This window comes from Pituophis catenifer, unplaced genomic scaffold (assembly GCF_029215685.1).
Source record: "Pituophis catenifer annectens isolate HBS135680 unplaced genomic scaffold, rPitCat1.0.hap2 SCAF_16, whole genome shotgun sequence".
In the NCBI taxonomy this organism is placed as follows: Eukaryota; Metazoa; Chordata; class Lepidosauria; order Squamata; family Colubridae; genus Pituophis; species Pituophis catenifer.
In genome coordinates, this window is record NW_027256896.1 from 11,048,873 (window position 1) to 11,071,327 (window position 22,455).

At 44.0% G+C, this 22,455-nt stretch overlaps 1 protein-coding gene across 1 annotated transcript in view; it reads right to left on the reverse strand.

Annotated features, from left to right (window-relative positions):
• ABCA3 (ATP binding cassette subfamily A member 3) overlaps positions 1 to 22,455 on the reverse strand; it is an 81,932-nt gene that overhangs the window by 25,131 nt on the left and 34,346 nt on the right. Inside the window, exons 3-12 of the mRNA XM_070954946.1 lie at positions 21,679 to 21,937; positions 15,420 to 15,547; positions 14,099 to 14,264; positions 12,766 to 13,022; positions 10,133 to 10,249; positions 8,253 to 8,373; positions 6,849 to 7,022; positions 5,825 to 6,006; positions 3,563 to 3,709; positions 1,807 to 1,936 (exon numbers count right to left, since the gene is read on the reverse strand). Of these exons, the coding sequence (XP_070811047.1) occupies positions 1,807 to 1,936; positions 3,563 to 3,709; positions 5,825 to 6,006; positions 6,849 to 7,022; positions 8,253 to 8,373; positions 10,133 to 10,249; positions 12,766 to 13,022; positions 14,099 to 14,264; positions 15,420 to 15,547; positions 21,679 to 21,937 (1,681 nt within the window). The remainder of the gene's footprint in view (positions 1 to 1,806; positions 1,937 to 3,562; positions 3,710 to 5,824; positions 6,007 to 6,848; positions 7,023 to 8,252; positions 8,374 to 10,132; positions 10,250 to 12,765; positions 13,023 to 14,098; positions 14,265 to 15,419; positions 15,548 to 21,678; positions 21,938 to 22,455) is intronic.

Here is a 22,455-nt window from a genome sequence, read left to right on the forward strand (position 1 = left end):
TAAGAGACATTAGAATCATCATCATCATCATCATCATCTTTTAATGACCCCATAATTCCTGGCAGGGTGGAGTCTGGGCAACTGAATGGAACTGAGTGTTTACTGGCCGGATGCCCTTCCTGTTGAGTTTTGTTCAGCAGATATATTCTCAATGCGCCCACAGAGAGAAATATCTGCCTCTACCTAGGATCGAACTCTCACAGCCTCCTGATTGTGAGGTGAGAGCTCCACCTCTAGGTCACCGCGCCACTTAAGAGACATGAGAATGAATGGGAAGAAATTAGCCACAATTGTTAAATCCCACATCTTCCAATAAATGAACTCTAAAGTTAACTAAATTAACATCCACAACCTCTTGCTTGGCTCTATCAGTGCAAACCCGCGTTGAAACCAACACAGTATATTAAACGGATCTATTAATCAACGTTGCACAATTTCTAGTTGCTTTGTTCTTTGTAATTCCAACTAGAATATCTATGGAGATTCTCAGACATCATCATCATCATCATCATCATCATCATTATTATTATTATTATTATTATTATTATTATTATTATTATTATTATTATTATTATTTGAATTTATATATGGTTATGGTTGTCCCAAAGGTGCTTTTTTTCAAAAGGCAACTGGACTTCCTTTGTTTTTTTCCTTGAAGATGTTTTGCTTTTCATTTAAGAAGCTTCTTCAATTCACTGAAGAAACTTTTTGGATGAGAAGCGAAAAAAAGCACCTTTGGTCCAACTAGAATACATGATGGATTAATCTGAGAGTTTTAAAAACCTTCCTTAACATAACTAAAAAGGGACACAGTTGCTCAGTGGCTAAGACGCTGAGCTTGTCGATCAAAAGGTTAGCAGTTCAGGATTCAAATCCCTAGTACCATGTAACAGGGACGAGCTCCCATGACTTTCCCAGCGTCTGCCAATCTAGCAGTTCGAAAGCAGGTAAAAAATGCAAGTAGAAAAATAGGGACCACCCTTGGTGGGAAGGTAACAGCGTTCCGTGCGCCTTTGGCGTTGAGTCATGCCGGCCACATGACCACGGAGACGTCTTCGGACAGCGCTGGCTTTTCGGCTTTGTAATGGAGATGAGCACCGCCCCCTAGAGTCGGGAACGACTAGTACATATGTGCGAGGGAAACCTTTACCTTTATCTTTAAACGTAACTAAGCCGTGTTTTTCCTCCTCAGCAATAAACATAACAATAACATGTAAATTCTCCAAGACGTTGCTGCCTTTTCATGCTTGCTGCCCAATGGTAGATCTAACTCCGCTTCCAACCCTCCATTCGAGCGAAGGTTTTCGTAGAACTCTGTTTAAAAGATAGTGTCAGCGTTCCAGAAAACCCCCCAACTCCAAGTAAAGACTCTGAAGCAAGCATTTTTCAAAGTTCTATTTACTTGGATAGGTAAACTGGCACATCTGGGAAAACCCGAATCTGAGAGGTCCGGGTTTTCCCTCAGTAAATCAAAACCCCCAAAACCATCCCCTCACTCCTCAGTTGATCACATGCTCCAATCAACCGCCATCCCATCTCGAGACCTCACTCCAACCACTCCTTCTCCAGATGCAGGATCGCCCTAACCTTGACCGACAGGAAGGATGCTATTATGTCTAAAGACAAATCCCTCTACTAAATCTCCCCTCCTACTTTCCCACACATGAGAAGGTGGCAGCATGGAAGCTTCCGGTCTAATATGGCTTCCAAAGCTGACAGATAGTGCTTTCTTCTCTTCATACGGGACCTCAAGATCAGATGATGATATGGTCTGAGTTCCAGATCCAAGCTAGGTCCAAGCCTCACCTGTCAGCATGGACAAAGTGGTGGTTTTCCCAGCTCCGTTGTGTCCAAGAAGGACGGTGATTTGTCCTTCGTACATATTCAGAGTCAGATCCTTTACAGCTTCTCTGGTTTTGTTTCCCACTTTGAACACCTGCAGGCAAGCAAGAAAAATTAGATTCTGTCAGCCCGCCATGGGTGAATAGGCAGCAATATAAATTCAATAAATAAATGAATAAATAAAAATAAATAAAAAGGATGAAAACAGAGAGGTCCTATTTCTGCAACAGATTCAGCAAAAATGCCCTAGAGCAGTGATGGTTAACCTTTTCGGTGCTGAGTGCCCAAAGAGCTTGATCACACATGCAAATGCACGCATGCGTGCCTGAACCGCCAAAATGCAATGCGAGCGCCTCCACAAATGCGCCCTGCCTCACGTGCATGTGCCTGGCCCCCCGCACCCCTTTTTGGCTTCCAGGTTGGTACAGGAGGCTTTCCAGACCCAAAACAGCCCCATTTTGGGCCTGGAAAGCGTCCTGCACCAATCTGGAAGCCAAAATGGGGCACAGGGGAGCTGTGCAAAGCCTCCCCGTGCCCTGTTTTGGGCCTAGAAAGCCTCCTGCACCAGCCTGCACCTCCCTGTGCATGTGCCCTGCCCTTGCGCATGCGCATGCGCAGCAGAGACCCGAAGACCAGCTGGCTGGCAGGAGGCGCGCACGCATGCGCAGTGGAGCTGGGCTGAGGTGATGGCTGGTGTGCCATAGGTTCACCATTACGGCCCTAGAGTATTCAAGTATTCAAGAGTCAAATGACTGAAGGGACATAAAAATACTTATTGAACCTATTAAAGAGAATATTTGTAGCTCAGGGTTGAATTTTGAGGTCTTTGGCGCTCCCTGAGCCTGGTGGCTTTCTTGCAGACATTTCACTACCCAACTAGGGAACATCATCAGTACTAGAGGGGAGGGGAGTTTCCTTTGTTTATACAAAAGTGCCAATAGAAGAGACTATTGCCTGGACTTTTCGGTGTGTGAACCCCATTAGTTCACAAGAGGGAAATTGTTGTGGTCCGCCAGCAGCCTGTGGAACTGGCAGCGGAGTCGGACAGTGAGGAGGCTGAGGAAGACAATAGGCCAGTCCTGGAGGCTGAGAAAGGCCCGGACAAGGGCTTTGCGTCAGAGGCAGAGATGGGGCCAGGGCCATCGGGGAGCAATGTGCGGACTCCGCAACCTCCAGAGGCGGACAGCAGAGAGGCAGAGGAACAGGAGGAGCCTGTTCCTAGTGCACGTATGCGAAGAGCTGCCAGAAGGCAAGAGCAGCTGAAGCAAAAAGGACAACTCGGGAGTAAGGCCTGAAGATGATTGGCCCCTCCCATAAGGCTTAAAAGAGCAGCAACAAGCCGTTGGATTCTTTGTAGAAAAGCAACGTTGATTCCAGTGCTTCTTGTCAGCATCTCTTGAACTGGGGGGGGGGGGGGGGGCGGGTTTGCCAAGAAAAACCTTTGGCCGGTTGCCAAAGACATCAAACGGTGGTGATAAGGCCGACGGACTGTTTTATGAAGAATTTTGTTTTGGACTAAGCTGAGAATGAATTAATTCTCAACTGTTTTTAATAAAATAAGTTTGTTCAGGACTGAATTCCGTTTGGTAACCACTATTTGGGCCTCGGTCACAACAGAAATAAAGAGGGTTTTTTTTTTTTTTTGTGACAAGGAGTCTCTTTCTTGTGTCTGCTAAAGCTGGGTCAGAACAGAGGGGAGTAACCAGCAGAAGAAGCTCACCTTGGAAAGGTGTTTGATTTTGATGCCCGACACCAAATCCGAAGGCTCCTCCTCTATGAATTGACTTTTCAAAGCTTTCTCTGGATCTTCCTCCTCTTCTTTCTCTTTTCCCAGAACGGTCTGGGGGCTCCCGCACCAGTAAGAAGGCTGAAGAATCAAAGAGAATCCATCATTCCTTTCCAAAAACTGACCCATGGAAGAAAATCAGAAGATCCTTTTAAAAGTGTACATCAGAGGTGGGTTTCAGCAGGTTCTGACCAGTTCTGGAGAACCGGTAGTGGAAATTTTGAGTAGTTCGGAGAACCGGTAGTAAAAATTCTGACTGGCCCCACCCCCATCTATTCTCTGCCTCCCAAGTCCCAGCTGATCGGGAGGAAATGGGGATTTTGCAGTATCCTTCCCTGCCACGCCCAGCAAGCCACGCCCACAGAACTGGTAGTAAAAAAATTTTGAAACCCATCACTGGTATACACGTTCGCTTCCTCTCTGGAGGAAATGTCTATTGTGAGTGGCTTTTAAAAGACAGCAGACCATTTTTAAAGGCTGCGAAATCCACTTTTCCAACAGAAAGCCAAAAAGATGCTTGTCAAACATTGATATGCACAAATCCCAAATACTTTACATTATTGCAAAATGCATTTCTAATCTTAATAGTCTTTTGATTGATTGTCTGTCTGCCATTAAGCTAGTGTTGACTTTTAGTGACCCCGTAGATAGTTTTTCTACAGGAAGATTTGTCCTCAACCTGGTTAATAATTTCTTACTGTTTATTTATTTATTTCGTCTGGCGAATTACAACGGTCTTTTATTGTATATGGGTAAAACCTGGGTACCTTAAATGCTCACAAGATTAACTCATATCAATGCTGACGAAGCGGCGGCTAAAATTGTAAAGTACCTTTTCCAACACACAGCTTGGAATGTAGATTTGTTAACTGTTCTCTCTGCTAAAATAATTAACCCAAACATATACTGTATAAGAAGGAAAAGAAATAACTTCTTTGAGATAGGTGGCTTTAAAAATTAAACAGGTAGATGGATGACAGATGGATGGATGGATGGACTGATAGTTTTTGTAGATAGCAAGAGATAAAGATAGATAGATACATGATAGATAGATAGATAGATATAGAGATAGATAGATAGTTTTTGTAGATAGATAGAGATAGAGGGAAATAGAGATAGATAGATAGTTTTTGTAGATAGATCAAGATCGAGATAAATAGAGATAGATAGATAGATAGATAGATAGATGGAGATAGAGATAGATAGTTTTTCTAGATAGAGGTAAATAGAGATAGATAGATAGATGATAGATAGATAGATAGATAGATAGATAGATAGATAGATAGATGATAGATAGATAGATAGATAGATAGATAGATAGATAGATATAGTTTTTGTAGATAGGGGTAAATAGAGATAGATAGGTAGATAGATAGATAGATAGATAGATAGATAGATAGATAGATAGATACTGTAGATAAATAGATAGATAGATAGATACTGTAGATAAATAGATAGATAGATAGATAGATAGATGATAGATAGATAGATAGATAGATAGATAGATAGATAGATAGATAGATAGATGATAGATAGATAGATAGATAGATAGATAGATAGATGGAGATAGAGATAGATAGTTTTTCTAGATAGAGGTAAATAGAGATAGATAGATAGATGATAGATAGGTAGATAGATAGATGATAGATAGATAGATAGATAGATAGATAGATAGATAGATAGATAGATATAGTTTTTGTAGATAGGGGTAAATAGAGATAGATAGGTAGGTAGATAGATAGATAGATAGATAGATAGATAGATAGATTGATTGATTGATAGATGGTAGATAGATAAAGAGATAGAGATAGATAGATAAGATAGATATATATTTGTAGATAGAGGTAGAGATAAATAGAGATAGATAGATAGATAGATAGATAGATAGATAGATAGATAGATATAGTTTTTGTAGATAGGGGTAAATAGAGATAGATAGATAGATAGATAGATAGATAGATAGATAGATAGATAGATAGATAGATTGATAGATGGTAGATAGATAAAGAGATAGAGATAGATAGATAAGATAGATAGATATTTGTAGATAGAGGTAGAGATAAATAGAGATAGATAGATAGATAGATAGATAGATAGATAGATAGATAGAGAGATAGATACAGAGATATCTAGATCTAGAGAGAGATGGATGGATGGATAGATGAAGAGAGAGAGAGAGAGATGCCCAATGCTTACCATGACAAAGAAGTACCAGGGTTGTGGGATGCCATATTCTCCAGGAAACACATTCTCCATGTACCAAGCAACCAAGCCATAGATCCCAGAATCCAGGAGAAGCATCCCCAGGACATGAGCCATTGTGAAGTTATCATCTACGCTGACAGCTTTCATCAGGTTTCCCCACTGTATCCCCGTGCCTGGAAAATACAAGCTTTTATTTATTTCTTTATTTAATTCAATTTATATGCCATAAACTGACTCGCAGCAGTTTATAGATCATAAATAGTAGAAAAATTTAAAACTATCCAATTTTTTTTGAAACTATGCAAATTTGGATGTGCAAACTTTTAAAACTCCAAATAAATAGCATGCTAGAAGGATTTCTTTTATATCTCTCTCTGTCTTATCTTATCTCATCTCACCTCATCTCATCTCATCATACCCTATCTATCTATTTATCTATCTATCTATCTATCTATCTATCTATCTATCTATCTATCTATCTATCAACTACCTATCTATCCATCCCTCTCTCTCTTTCTTTCTATCCATCTATCCATCTTTCTATCTTTCTATCTATCCATCCATCCATCCTTCTATCCATCTCTCTCTCTCTCTCCATCTCTCTCTCTCTCTCTCTTTCTCATCTACCTATCTATCCATCCCTTCTCTCTTTCTTTCTATCCATCTATCCATCCTTTTATCCATTCCTCCCTCCCTCCATCCCTCCCTCCCTCCCTCCATCTCTATCTCTCCATCTCTCTATCTGTCTGTCTATCTATCTATCTATCTATCTATCTATCTATCTATCTATCTATCCATCCATCCATCCCTGGCTGGCTGGCTGGCTGGCTGGCTGGCTGGGGAATTCTGGGATTTGAAGTCCACCCCTCTTAAAGTTACCAAGTTGGACAACTTTGTATATAAACATATTAACATGTATAATAATATTCCTGGCAATGTAACCTCAGACATTAGCACCCAACCTACGGGGGGTGGTGGGGGGGAATATTGAAGGAAGCACTCTCGCTCTGCTCACCTTTCCCTTCAAACATGCCGATCAGCTGTGCCCCCATTGCCATGGCGACGTTGGAGATCACACAGGACGAGAGTTTCTGGCTGTGAGTCATGTGGTCGTAGCGGGGGGAGATAAAAAAGTACGGAATGTAGGAGAAAAAATAGAGGAAACCTCCCGCAGCTGCGGCTACATTGGCTGCAAACACAAAGTGGATATTGACTGTAAAAAGAATCAATGGGGCTTGGTGGCCTTCGGAGAGCCAATGCATTTGTGATAGACCAAGGGCAATCGCAGGATGGCCGAAGCAGAGGAAAGGAGGAGGAGGAGGAGGAAGAAGGGATGGGGACAACTCTGAGCGGAGATGGGGAATTTTTGCATCGCACTGCTAGCTTCTCCTTCTTCTTTTAAACATAGTTTCAAAAGATTTTCACATAAAAGATGAATGTAATATTATAAAAAGTGATTTTTTTAAAAAAAAGATAAAAGAAGAAGTAGAAAGGACAGTGCAGGTAGGGAAGGGAAGAAGGAAGGAGTAAAAGGAAAGAGAGATAAGGAGGGAGGGAGGAGGGAAGGAAGGAAGGAAGGAAAAAGGGAAAGAGGAAGAGAAGGGAAAGGGAGAGGAGGAGAGGAAAGGAGGAGAAGAGGGGGAAAGGAAAGGAAAGAGGAAAGGAAGGAGAATGGAAAGGAAAGGAAAAAGAGATGAAGGGAAAGGAAAGAAAGGAAAGGAAAGGAAAGGAAAGGAAAGGAAAGGAAAGGAAAGGAAAGGAAAGGAAAGGAAAGGAAGGGAAAAAGATGAAGGGAAAGGAAAGGAAGGGAAGGGAAGGGAAGGGAAGGGAAAGGAAAAGAAAGGAAAGGAAGGGAAGGGAAAGGAAAGGAAAGGAAAGGAAAGGAAAGGAAAGGAAAGGAAAGGAAAGGAAAGGAAAGGAAAGGAAAGGAAAGGAAAGGAAAGGAAAGGAAAGGTTTCCCATTTGCTTTACAACAGTTACAAACAAATTCATTACCTCTCCTCCCTCTTTAAAGTTACAACACAATTCTCTACTGGCCTTTGAAAGACAAGTAAAATTTGTCTAGACATACATATAAGGAGAGCAGGAAAGAATACGGCTTCTGTCTATATCCCAGGTTTTTATTTCTTAAAACACCAATGGCACTCGGTAAAGCAATGTGGGGTCAAACATGATTAATACTCCGATGGAAGCCTACCAGAGATTCCCAGGATGACCACAGAAAGAAAACAACAACAACAACTCAATACAATACAACGTAGGGAGGGAAAACTCTTCTGTAACATCAAGAAAATATTCACGCAGTTATCGAGAGACAAACTTTTACACAACAAGGAAAGATGGCAGCTTAGCCAGGATTGTGGGGCAACGGGGGGGGCGACCCTAACAGGAAGCCCATAGTAGAAACCCCCTTGCTCACCTTTTGAGAAGAAGGTGCTGACCATGAAGCTGAAGGAGATGGTGGAGATGCAAAACACTGCCAGGAAAGTGAAGACCAGAGTTGGGTCGCTGTTGGGTAAGACTGCTCCCTGTCCACTCACCTGCAAAAATGGAAGTCGGTTAACAGTGATGGAATTCAATATTTTTTTACTACCAGTACTGTGGGCGTGGCTTGGTGGGCGTGGCGTGGCTTGGCAGGGGAAAGATACTGCAAAATCTCCATTCCCACCCTACTCCTGGGGGAAGGATACTGCAAAATCCCCATTCCCTCCCCACTCCAGGGAAGGATGCTGCAAAATCCCCATTCCCTCCCCACTCCAGGAGAAGGATACTGCAAAATCTCCATTCCCACCCCACCCTGGGGCCAGCCAGAGGTGGTTCTCCAAACTACTCAAAATTTCTACTACTGGTTCTCCAGAACCTGTCAGAACCTGCTGAATTTCACCCCTGTCTGTTAATAAATTCTCCTTTTCACGGGTGTCAAACTCAAGGTGCTTAGATCTGGCCTGGAAACAGCAAAGGACCGGCCCACGATGCCTCTTCTTCTAGCAAAAATGGAGCTCGGAGGGATGTGGCAGGTGGCACAGGCTCTGTTTTCGCTGGCAGAGGGCTATCAAAACAAACTAAAAACAAAATGGAGAAATGTTTCCCCTTTTGCATTTGAGCAGGGAAGAAGGGACAGGAAAGGGGAAAGAGGAATGACAAAGAAAAAGATGGGAAGACAGTAAGGAAGGAAAAATAAGGAAAGAGGGGAAGGAAGAAGAAAGGAGAATGAAGAGGGAAAGAAGGGATGTCATCAGACTTGTGGACACTGCCAGGATTGCGCCATGTGATGGAAGGAAGGAAGGAAGGAAGGAAGGAAGGAAGGAAGGAAGGAAGGAAGGAAGGAAGGAAGGAAGGAAGGAATGTCAACAGACCTGCAAACGTTGCCATGATTGGGTCATGTGATGGATGGATGGATGGATGGATGGAAGGAAGGAAGGAAGGAAGGAAGGAAGGAAGGAAGGAAGGAAGGAAGGGATGTCAGCAGACCTACAAATGTTGCCATGGTTGGGTCATGTGATGGAAGGAAGGAAGGAAGGAAGGAAGGAAGGAAGGAAGGAAGGAAGGAAGGAAGGAAGGAAGGGATGTCAGCAGACCTACAAATGTTGCCATGATTGGGTCATGTGATGGAAGGTAGGAAGGAAGGAAGGAAGGATGGAAGGAAGGAAGGAAGGAAGGAAGGAAGGAAGGAAGGAAGGGATGTCAGCAGACCTACAAATGTTGCCATGATTGGGTCATGTGATGGAAGGTAGGAAGGAAGGAAGGAAGGATGGAAGGAAGGAAGGAAGGAAGGAAGGAAGGAAGGAAGGAAGGAAGGAAGGAAGGTTATAATGAGAGTGAGAGGGGTCTGAGGGAAGTCCTGCCTTAGCACTTGGCCACCACAGGTCCCGTGTCACTTGACCACCACGAGGCCCATGTCATGCCCACCATGGCGATGCCCCCTCAGCCATGGCCCCTGCCCCAGCCCTCCAAGGTCAAACGCAACCCTGATGCAGCCCTCAATGAAATCGAGTTTGACACCCCTGTCCTACTCTTTCGGGTCTTATCATTTCACAGGGACAGATAAATCTGAGAAATGGGGGTAGTGGAAGAAAGAGTGACCGTGTTCCCCAAAGCCCAAGTCGCCTTTTCCACTACAGGTAATCTGTGATTTATGACCACAACTGAGCCCAACATTTCTGTTGTTAAGTGAGACATTTGTTAAGTGAGTTTTGCCCCATTTTACGGCAGCTTTCTTGCCACGGCTGTTAAGGGAATCGTTTGTTCATATATCTTCTTCAAAGGGTCTGATTAAAAAAAAAAAACGAGGATGCTCACCTTGACACAGAAGAGGATGGTCACAAAGAAGATGGACACTAAGAGGAAGAGGAAGAAGAGGAAGAACCATGCGCTCCAGTGTAGCCAGTTACTGAGTCCCATCATGCGCATGTACTCCTAGGGACACAAAATTCCACAGGGAATGATAGGTGCCTGCTAAGCAACAGGGAGGAGCAACAAATCTTATCATTTATATTTCCGCACACCCACTTCACGGCCTGTTCCTGTTGCTCCCCTCTGGGAGGAGGTATCGAAGTATCTGTAGCAGGACTGTTAGAGTCTGGAACAGCTTTGTTCCTTATGGCATCCGTCCTGTAAACTCACAAGATTCTTTCTTTTCGCCAGGTATACATTCAAATTAGACTGTGATGTTTCTCTGTGTCATAAATATATATATGTGTGTGGGTATATGCATAATGGTTATCTTTTGAAAGCTGAATGCAACAAAATTTCATTTTAATATATGTTGATTAGTGTACATTTAAGGTGACAATAAAGTTTCTTTTCTCATTCTATTTCTATTCTATTTCTATTCCATTCCATTCCATTCCATTCTACTCCTCTATTTCTATTTCTATTATTTCTATTTCGTATTCTCTACTCTACTCTACTCATTTCTATTCCATTCCACTATTTCTGTCCATTTCTATGTCTATGTCTATGTCTATTTTTATTTCTAATTCTTATTGTATTCCATTTCATTCCATTCCATTCCATTCTACTCCTCTATTATTTCTATTTCTATTTCGTATTCTCTACTCTACTCTACTCTACTCTACTCTACTCTACTCTACTCTACTCATTTCTATTCCATTCCACTATTTCTGTCTATTTCTATGTCTATGTCTATGTCTATGTCTATGTCTATGTCTATTTTTATTTCTAATTCTTATTGTATTCCATTTCATTCCATTCCATTCCATTCTACTCCTCTATTATTTCTATTTCTATTTCTATTATTTCTATTTCGTATTCTCTACTCTACTCTACTCTACTCTACTCTATTCATTTCTATTCCATTCCACTATTTCTGTTTATTTCTATGTCTATTTCTATTTCTATTTCTATTTCTAATTCTTATTGTATTCCATTCCATTCCATTCCATTCTATCCTAATTATCCGTCTGAGCTTTCTTCATTTTTATATAGGCATTTGCACAGTTGGTTTTCAAAGCTGTTTGCACACTTACCACAAGCAACTGAGTTTTGTGCCTATTTTTGTCTGCCTTCAAATAAAGCCAAGTTCTCAAGGCAAAGCACCCTCAGGGCCTGGTTTGTACCAAATTCCAAGGCACGAGTTTGTTAAATTGTGCTTATGTTGACATCAAACTTAGGCACTGTGGATGAGTTTGCCCATCACACCAAGACAGAAGCAGACCAACCATAGCTTAGAATTAGCTGTAAACCAGACCATGATTTCTCCTTATTCTCCCTCTCCTTCTCTCTCTGTTGCGGCCTGCCAGCTGCCAACAGAGCTGGTGGCAGACTTGCACGATGAGGAGGTTGGGGAGGAACTTGGGCCAGTTCTGGAGTCTGGGGAAGGCTCTGATGGATGCTCTGCGTCGGACGCAGAGGTAGAGACAGGGCTGTCCGACATTTCCCTCTTCCACCGGAGAGGCAGCTGCCTTTGGAGGCTGAGATAAGTGAGGAGGAAGAACAGCTGGGGCCTGTTCCAGATGCACATATGCGCAGAGCAGTTAGGAGAGGAGAATAACGGAGAACAAGGAGTCGACTCGGGAAGCAAAGCACAGGTGGACGTTGAATGGCCCCTCCCTGGCTGGGGAATAAATAGAAGGAAAGGGGAGTGGTTGTCATAGAAGACAACAGTTCGTATTTCTGAAGGTTTTGCTCATTGCGTTTTGTGCCACAAAGACTGCTTGCCAGAACTTAATTTGCAGCCTTTTGGCTGAGGGCTCACGGCTTGGCAATTATCGCAAGGAACTGATAATGTCTGTTACTGCTGTTAACTCCTTGAAGGACTACTGCCTGGACTTTTCGGTGGGTGAATGCAATTAATTCACAAGAGGAAAATAAAGAGGGGTTTTTCGTGACGAGGAGTCTGTTTCTTGCTTCTGCTAAGGCTGGGTTCTGCTAAGGCTCTCTTTCTTTTCTCATTTTTTAAAAAAATGCCACATTTCTCAGGAGTTCTACTGTAGTTTCCAAACGGATTTGACTGCAACTAAAGTTAACAACGCATCAACACGTCAAGGAGCCCATTTCCTCCCATGGTTAGGCTAGCCCAGGGGTCAGCAACCTGTGGCTCTGGAGCCGCATGTGGCTCTTTCACGCCTCTGTTGCAGCTCCATGTCACTCAAAATATGCGTCACAACCGCCTATATGCGACACCCACCAGAATGTGATTTATTGAGCTTTTCAACCCCCAGTAGGCCAACCATGGATAAATCCAAGAAAAGAAAAGTTTCAGAACATTTAATTCAACTACATATGCTAGTTTTGTGGCCGCTCAGGAAATAGTCAGGCACGGGAAGGGTTTTGTGGCTCCCGGTGTTTTCTTTTCTGTGGGAAACAGGTCCAAATGGCTCTTCGAGTGTTTAAGGTTGCAGACCCCTCGGCTAGCCAAGCCAACCAGCTAGGCTGGTCCTACCAAACCCCAGAGCAGATCCTTCCGTTACCTTCAGCTTCTTCTCCTTCTCATGTACCACAGCGCGGACAATGTTGAGGGAGGTGTAGGTGAAGCTCAGCATGAGTAGCAAGGGAAGCTGGTTCTGGATAGCAATGAGGAAGAGGTCATTGACATAAGGGGGATAAGGAAAGCGACGGACAGTCACGTTCACCCGATCCCGCAGATCAGAAGATGTGTTGGCATGGTGCTTAATGATGGCCATATCCACTGCATGTTGGACTGCAAGGAAACCTTCACGAAAGTACCCTAGCAAAGCAAGAAGGAGGAAGCCATGTAAAAAAAAGAGGTGGTATTCAATTCAGAACTTCAAGAGGTAGCACCATCTGATAAAGCTTCTCTAAATTTACCTCTGGGAACAGCTGATTGGGGGTATTCAGGGAAGCCGATCCACCCACCAATCAGCTTTTGTCTTATTTTCCTCCCCCAAAACTAAGGTGTGTCTTATACTCTGAAAAATACAGTACATATGGTACATACTATTATACCTCCTAGTTGCAACCATTTAAGTCTTATTCATACAATATTCTTCTATCTATCGTCTTTCTTGTACTTATTTCTGGTTCACTGATCATCTTTCATCATTAATTTTCTAATCTTTGCATCTATTATCTAACCAATTGTACCATGCATCCCAAATTAAATAATATTCTGTTTCTCCTTTGTCTTTAATTTCCATCGTCAACCTGTCCATCTCGGCGCAATCTAATATTTTCTTTATTACCATTTCCTCTGTGGGTATATTTCCATTTTTCCAATTTTGTGCATACATAATTCTGGCCGCGGTTATTACATGTAGCATTAAATACTGAGTTCTTTTATTAGATTTCCCTGTTAGTATGCCTAATAAAAATAGCGCTGGCTATTTTGAAGAGTTTATTGGCTTATTTGTTCTCTTCATTAGATTTATATCTCATCTTTAATTCAAGGTGGCTTCATTGTACATCTTCATTTTATCTCAAAACAACAACACGGTGAAGGATGTTGGGTTGAGAGGCCATCAAAAGATATCCGCTCATTTTCTAAAACGATGAGTGTAATTCAACCATTTCCATAATTCTAGTTCAACCGTTGAGCCACATTATCATATTTTATGCCGACTTTGCCTTTCACAAGAATGAACCTTGGGGTGGGGACAGCCTAGGTTCTAGAGCCTTGTTAAGGGTCATGAATTCTAGACACTTCAGTTAAAAAAATATCTCATGATGTACAGAACGTGAAAGACCTAAGACCAGTCAGAAGTAGAAGACAGCTCCATGTATTTCCAGATCCTCCTGAAGATCTGGTGATCTTTCAGCGGAAAATAACCATTGGGAAAAGATTACCTGGTGTGCCTCCATCATCACTTTTTGCCTCTCTGGGTCCTGGCAACTGGAGCAATGGGAAGAGGTAATGGGTGTGCCACTCTCGATCCAAGTTGGGATTCAATCCTGTCCTCTCACTCGGAGGAGCGTTTCTAGGGCTATATTTGAATCGTAGCCGGTAACTAACCTGGAGACAAATCACAACCAGACAGACATCAATGACAAAAGAAGAGTCCGTGACATTCTCCAAGGTGCATTCAAAGCTAGTTGCATCCGACCTCTTGCCTGGCATGAGTAACACAACATCCAGCTCACATGTGGTTAATAAATGAGCGCCCTCCTCCACCACATTCTGTACATCTGGATGGGCTTTTGTTTTAATCGCAGAAGCTCATACTAAACCAGTATTTCTCAACCATGGCAACTTTAAGATGTGTGGACTCAGGAATGGGCTTCAAAATTTTTAGCAAGGGGTTCTCTGCCCAGTTGCTGGGTTGGCATGGTCATGGTGGCGTGGCGTAGTCAGCCTCCTGGGGGGGGGCTGTTTTTACCCTCCCCAGACTCCGGAGGCTTTCCTTGAGCTTTTGGGATGGAGAAAATGGCCTTCACAGGCTCCGGAGGCGCTCTGGAGGCTGGAAACGGGCCCATTTCCGGCCTTCCCGAACTTCCGGTAGGCCCGTTTTTCACCCTCCCCGAGCATCCGTGCGCACCCTGCACTTATCTGCATCCAAAACAGGCCGCGTGGGGACTCCTGGGAGGGGCGGGATGGGGTGGGCAGGGCCAGCCAGGAGTGGGATTTGGCGGTTCTCTGAACTGCACAGAATCTTAGCCAGAGGTTCTCCCAAACCCCCGTGAACCCCCAGCAGTCCACCCCTGTGTGGACTTCAACTCCCAGAATTCCCCAGCCAACAAAGCAGAAAAGAGTTATGTGATGTTTGTGGATTCTTGGACACCCTCCGTGTTTATTTTTTCTTAAATAAGAAAATAAAGTTAAATATCATGTCTTAAACCATGATTTCCAGATGCTTCCTGACTAAAGATGACTGGGAAACATGTCGCCTATTTGCAGTGATTCAAATTAGGAGAAGACTCTAGGAACCAAAAAGAATTCAGGGCTGGTGCTTACTAATATGCACGGATACGTGCACCAAAAGAGAATGTGCAAATGCCTACATTTTCCATAGGAATGCCCCTAAGACATATTACCTCCATGCCAAGATCTAGTCTTCCTAATTCCTGGGTAAGAGACTACCAGGCATTAATTTGAGAGTTGAGAAGAGACCAAGAGAGAGTTGAGAAGAGACCAAGAGAGAGTTGAGAAGAGACCAAGAGAACATCTTACCTGGAGTGGCAAGGGATCCTGGCTGTTAGCCACACAGTTCTCAAAAACCACTCCTGCCAGTATGTTGCCCGATCGGTTATCAAAACGGATGTAGTGTTCAAACTCTTTTTCAGACGGAAACCATCGAACTACAGAGTAAAAACAGAAACCGCACAGTGAAAAAGGAGGCTTCCTTCCCGCAAGGGGAATTTTATTATAATCAACCCAACCCAGCACAGATCTGGCAAACAAATGACAGCACCTTCCCGTTTTTAATTATTTTCATTATAATATTTATACATCTTTGTATAAATATTATACAAGTTCAAACTTATTTGTACACTGCCCTGAATCGCTCGGTAAGGGAGATGGGTGTTTTTTAAAAAATACCATATATCCGTGATGGCAAACTTATGGCATGTGTGCCCTAAGTGGCACATGGAGCCATGTCACCTGGCATGCACAGCATCGCCCGTTCCTCTTCTGGGTTTCCGGCGCGCATGCACGCACAATAATCAGCTGGCTTTTTTGTGTGCAGCAGTGCTGGAAACTGGAAGAGCTGGTCTTCCATCTTCCTGCGTGATCACATACGCCAGCCACCTGATCGTCACACGCATATGTCAGTGGTGGCTTGCCCCCGGTTCGCACCGGTTCTATAGAACCGGTAGTAAAACCGGCTGGAGGCCCCGCCCACCGACCCCATCGTCATCAAACGCCCCCCAATCCCTCCCTTTCCGATCCCCAATTCTCTGCTTCTCATTGGCTATCTTCCAAGCCACTTTCCTCATCTCTTCTTCATCAGATCACAGGAATGTCTCCCCCCCTCCCATCTCCGAGGAGACAGAATCTTCAAAGGGATTTAGTAGGCAAAATTTCAAGCTTCTCCTCTCTTTATATATGTCAGTGCTGTGACACTATATATGCACACTGACACTGCGCATGTGCAGAAGAGTGTGCGTGTGCACGGCCCCATTGCGAACCGGTAGTACATGAGAAGGGAAAGATCCCTCATGAGATTTTGCAAGACTCATAACCAATTTAAATAAAGATAAATTTAGCCTTCGTGGAGGATTGATTTCCTATTTTTTTCTACCTAGGGAAAACTAACAGATTTCATCATTTCACAACCTGGGAGGTTTGTTACAACAGCAATGTAAGCTTCCTCTGTGTCACTCTCTTCATGCTTTCAATAAAATAAGACACAACTCCTTCCGTTGCAACCAACTTGCCCGGGCATGTTCATTCTTCGATTAAATCAACCTTTCCTCAAGAAAGCAAGACGTTAAAAGTATATCTGAAAGAATGACTGAACAAATCCAGAAGGTGAGACAGTTAGCTAACCTCCCGGCTTGACCGTCAATCTCCAAGGGTTAAAAACAGCGAGATAATTTTGCGTATCTTATCTTCATAGTTTGTTTTTGAATATTTACTTTGCATTGAGAGATAACAAGAACTCGGTTATATCTCACCAACATGCTTGCGGAGACTTTCTTGAATAGAATAGAATAACAGAGTTGGAAGGGATCTTGGAGGTCTTCTAGTCCAACTTCCTGCTTAGGCAGGAAACCCTACACCACTTCAGACAAATGGTTGTCCAATCTCTTCTTAAAAACTTCCAGTGTTGGAGCATTCACAACTTCTGGAGGCAAGTTGTTCCACTGATTCATTGTTCTCTCTGTCAGGAAATTTCTCCTTAGTTCTAAGTTGCTTCTCTCCTGGATTAGTTTCCACCCATTGCTTCTTGTCCTGCCTTCAGGTGCTTTGGAGAAGAGCTTGACTCCCTCTTCTTTGTGGCAGCCCCTGAGATATTGGAAGACTGCTATCATGTCTCCCCTAGTCCTTCTTTCTATTAAACTAGACATACCCAGTTCCTGCAACCGTTCTTCATATGTTTTAGCCTCCAGTCCCCTAATCGTCTTGGTTGCTCTTCTCTGCACTCTTTCTAGTCTCCACATCTTTTTTACACTGTGGCGACAAAAACTGAATGCAGTATTCCAGGTGTGGCCTTACCAAGGCCTTATAAAGTGGTATTAACATTTTATATTATTAACACTTGATATTGATCGTTAGGAGAACCCTAGCTAAAACTATTCATTAAATTGGTTATTTATTCAGTTTTTATGCCTCCCAGCTCATTGATAAGAGAGAGCATCATATCTTTGGCTTAGAACTGGACCGAAGGAGCTTGTCAATCACCACAGGTGCCTCTGATGACTGACTTTTTGACTTTCATGTACAGGTAGTCCTCACCTGATGACCACAACCGAGTCCAAAATTTCCATTGTTGAGCGAGACAGTTGTGAGTTTGTCCCCATTTCACGGCCTTTCTTGCCACAGTGGTTAAAATAAATCACTGCAGTTGTTAAGGTAGTTAACACTACCTTAAGTGCATCTGGTTTCCCCATGGACTTTGCTTGTTTAGAAGGCTGCAAAAAAGGGATCACATGATCCCAGGACACTGTCATAAATATGAGCTGGTTGCCAAGCCTCTGAATTTTGATCAGTGACCATGGGGATGCGGCAACGGTCGTAAGTGTGAAAATCAGTCATTTTTTTTGCAGTGCGGTTGTAAGTTTGAAAGGTCACTCAACAAATGGTTGCAATACGAGGACTTCTTGTAATTCTTAGATATGTGAAAAGGGCCTTGGATCTTTGCATCCATAAGCTTTCTCCAAAACATTTATCTGGAGTCGGCATCAAAAACAGATTTAGTGCCGCACAGAGTAACAAGGAGGGTTTGTAGGTATCTTCCAGGGGTGAGCTGCTGGGGGTTCAGGAGAATCTCTAGCTAAGATTCTGTGCAGTTTGGAGAACCTCCAAATCCCACTCCTAGCTGGTCCCGCCCACCCCACCCCGCCCCTCCCAAGAGTCCCCCCATGGCCCGTTTTGAATGCAGGTAAGTGCAGGGCATGCTGGAGGCCCATTTCCGGCCTCCAGAGGGCCTCTAGAACCTGGGGAGGCCGTTTTCGCCCTCCCAGAGGCTCGAGGAAAGTCTCCAGAGTCCGGGGAGGGCAAAAATGTCCCCCCTGCCATGGTGCAGGAGGCCAACTAGGCCATGCCCGCCATGGCCATGCCCACCCAGCAACCAGGCAGAGAATCCCTTGCTAAAATTTTTGAAGCCCAGCCCTGGTATCTCCCATAGCATCTCTGGATCTATGATAGAGGTCCTACTTGCTCCTCAACCAGAAACCATTCTTGCTCCATCTAACCCTGGCATTTTCAACCATTTCCACACCTAGAGATGATTTATTTTCCTCATTAGCCTCACCCACTGCTAATTTGCAGACCCAGCCCTTAATCGGGGAGAGGTTTAATGAGAGATGTCCACATTAATAAAGGAAACAAGGAGGTTAAAATTGCAACTGACTGTCACCCAGTCGCTTCAGGAAGCTGAGCTGGAATAATACGATCACCTGCAGAGGATTTGCCAACCTCCAGCTCAGTTATCAGACGCTTTGTGGCCAAAATGGCCAAGCCCTTAGCTAAGAGGGCTTCAGAGAAGTCCCAGAGTCTTGTGAATTCATCTGGAAATACAGGTAATCCTTGATTTACAACCACAATTGAGCCCAACATTTCTGTTGCTAAGCACTGGGTAGTTTTGCCCGGTTTTGCGACTTTGCTTGCCACAGTTTTTCAGAGAATCATCCCAGTTGCTAAGAGACTGGACTACCATCTGTCAGAAATGGTGTAGGGCCGTGATGGCGAACCTATGGCACGCGTGCCACAGGTGGCACGCTGAGCCATATCTGTGGGCACACAAGCGTTGCTCTAGCTCAGCTCCAGCGCACATGCGCGCGCCGACCAGCTGATTTTTTGGGGGCCTTCCGGTCCCACCAGAAGTCGGGAAACGAGCCCTTTCTGGCCTCCCGGGGGGGGGGTAGGGAAAACCATTTTCGCCTTCCCCAGACTCCTAGACAGCCTTTGGAGCCTGGGGAGGGCGGAAAATGGGCCTACTGGGCCCACTGTGCCATTGCACGCCAAAAGTGTGGGGAGCATGGGGGGGTCATGTGTGCATGCGCGGGGGTGCAGGGTGGGGGAGCATTGAAATATGGGTGTGGGCACGCATGCGCGTGAGCCCCCCATGCTCCCCACACTTTTGGCACGTGACAGCAAAAAGGTTAGCCATCACTGGTGTAGGGTCTCCTCCTTGGATGGGGTGGGTGGGTGGGGTTGGACCAGATGACCTACAAGGTCCCTTCCAACTCTGTTAATCTGTTAAAAAAAAGTTAATAATAAAATAAAAATAAATAACTTTATTGTCATTGTACGTGTATACACAGTATACCCATACAACGAAATTCACTTAACACCCAAAGACCAGGTCCAATACATATGACAATCCCCACTCCCACTCACCACAAATTCCCACCCCTAAACCACCCAAACATCCACACGACAGACCAAGTAATACTGTCCAACAGCTCACTGATGGTGGCCCTTTAGTTCATTGTTGAGTGCAATTATAGCTCTGGGATAAAAACTATTCAGAAAACGTGTGGTCCGAGTTTGAATTGTTCTGTATCTTCTGCCAGAAGTCAACAGTCCAAAAAGATGGTAAGCAGAATGGGAAGAGTCTCTGAGAATGTTGTGCAACTTTCTCAAACAGCAAGATTCGAAGATGTCGTCCAGGGCTGGTAGCTGGAGTCCGATGATATTCTGGGCAGTTTTAATGATTCTCTGTAGAGCTTTTTTGTCCACTACAGAGCTGCTCCCATACCATGCAAGAATGCTGTATGTCAGGACACTCTCAATGGTGCTGCGGTAGTAGGAAAGAAGGAGATGCTGAGATAGATTTATTTAGTACTATAGTTGCGAAGTGTATCTTGCTTCCCCATTGATTTTTGCTTGTCAGAAGGTCCCAAACAGTAATCACATGACCTCGGGACATTGCAGCCATCACAAATCTGAGTCATTGCTAAGGATCTGAATATTGATCACGTGGGGATGCTGCAACGGTCATAAGTGTGAAAAACGGCTGTAAGTCGCTTTTTCCAACGCCGTTGTAACTTCAAACGGTCTCTAAATGAACTGTTGTAAGTCGAAGACCACCTGAATGGTAACGTCATCAAAAGTGAGGCATCCACATTGAAGCAGGAATAAGTGGAAATTGGGCATGGGAAAACTGACTTGGGTGCCCAGAGGTAGCATTGCCATAAAGGTCCTAAGAAATCAATCTTTCCCCAGTGAGACTTGGTTGCACAAGACCATGTTGGCTTATAACAAGATTTCGCTGGCTGAGCTATGCTGTAATCGAAAGATTGGATTATACTACGGCAAACCCAGCTAATTATAACTTATTCGCTAATTCATATTTAAGCTATTTAAGTATTATAGCAATAAGAACGGCCAACCCTATTAGAGAAGGAAGAACATAGACTTGGTTGAACCCAACCATGAGTCAACCATGACCAACCTGTCTTCTGGAAGGCCAGCAAGCTGGGCAAGGAAAGCAACAGTATGTTTGTTTGCCGGTATACACCGGTAGACTGCCTACGAATGTGGAAGCTCACCAAGGCTAATTGAGCTGGTAAAGACAGTCTATAATAACGGGATTTTTGGCTTTGTCTTGTAATGAATATTTCAGCTTTTCTCCAATTTCACTTGGTTTTCTTGGGAAGAAAAAAATCAAGATGCAGGATTTGATCTGCCGTTGTAACTTTGAGGGGAGGGGAGAGGAAAGGAAAGGAAAGGAGGAAAAAGAAAGGAAAGGAGAGAGGAAGGAAGGAAGGAAACAAAAGGGGAAAGGAAAGGAAAAAAGAAAGGAGAGAGGAGAGGAGAGGAGAGGAGAGGAAGGAATAAAGGGGAAAGGGAAGGGAAAGGAAGTTAAGTTAAGTTAAGTTAAGTTAAGTTAAGTTAAGTTAAGTTAAGTTAAGTTAAGTTAAGTTAAGTTAAGTTAAGTTAAGTTAAGTTAAGTTAAGTTAAGTTAAGGAAAGGAAAGGAAAGGAAAGGAAAGGAAAGGAAAGGAAAGGAAAGGAAAGGAAAGGAAAGGAAAGGAAAGGAAAGGAAAGGAAAGGAAAGGAAAGGATCAGAATGGTTTTCCTGGCTGACCCCGAGTTCTAATATTCTGAGAAGCAGGCGGTGCTTCCCCCTCCATTTTCTTCCCCTTGTTTTCAATTGTATGCATCTCCCAGTGTTGCAACACACGTGCTGATTTCCTCGGTATTTTTAGCCTTGCGAAACTCATCTTCAGTTCAAAAGCAAAACCCTTCAGTTACAAGAGACTTCCCTCTGTACCTAGGAGGAAACCTTGGAACGCAAACTACCCAGTCGAGGTGCTGACCTTTGATCTTCAAGTCTTTCTCCACCCTCTCGGCGATGTTTTGCACGGCCGTGTTGTTGGAGGGGACGAACGCCAGTTCCCAGGGGACGCCCGAATGCCAGCGATGGAAGAAACTGGGCAGCCTGTCCACCTGCTTGCTGTGGTATAAGGTGGCATTGGGGTGGTTGACCGAATGGACACGATGGCGCAGGCCAATAAGGATGGCGGCAAACAACAAGGGGAGACACGTCTCGATCAGCGTGACCAAAATCTTCCGTTTCTGCAGAAGGAAACAAGAGACGATGCAAGTTAGGCTCGGCGAAAGCAACTATCCTGTTTCCCCGAAAATAAGACCCAGTTGGAAAATAGACCCTAGCACCGTGATGGTGAACCTATGGCACGCGTGCCAGAGGTGGCATGCAAACCCCTCTCTGTGGACACGTGCGCTGTTGCCAGCTGTTCTTCTGGTTTCCTGCCAGCTGGCGCCTGCCAGCTGGTCTTCGTAGGCGCCGGAGTGCCTGAAACTGGCCCGACAGGCAAAAATGCCCCCAAAACAGGCCGTTTTTCAGGGCATTTTGGGGGGGCATTTTCAAGCTGTTTTTCCGGCTGTTTTCCGGCTGTTTTCAGGCCATTTATGGGCTGCTTTTGGGCTGTTTTTTTTGGGCTGTTTTCAAGCTGTTTTTTCCCGGAAAAATGGCCTGAAAACGGCCAAAAAAGTGGCCTAAAAACAGGCCATTTTGGGGCCATTTTTCAGGGCTGTTTTCTTACTGTTTTTTGGGTTATTTCTCGAGCTGTTTT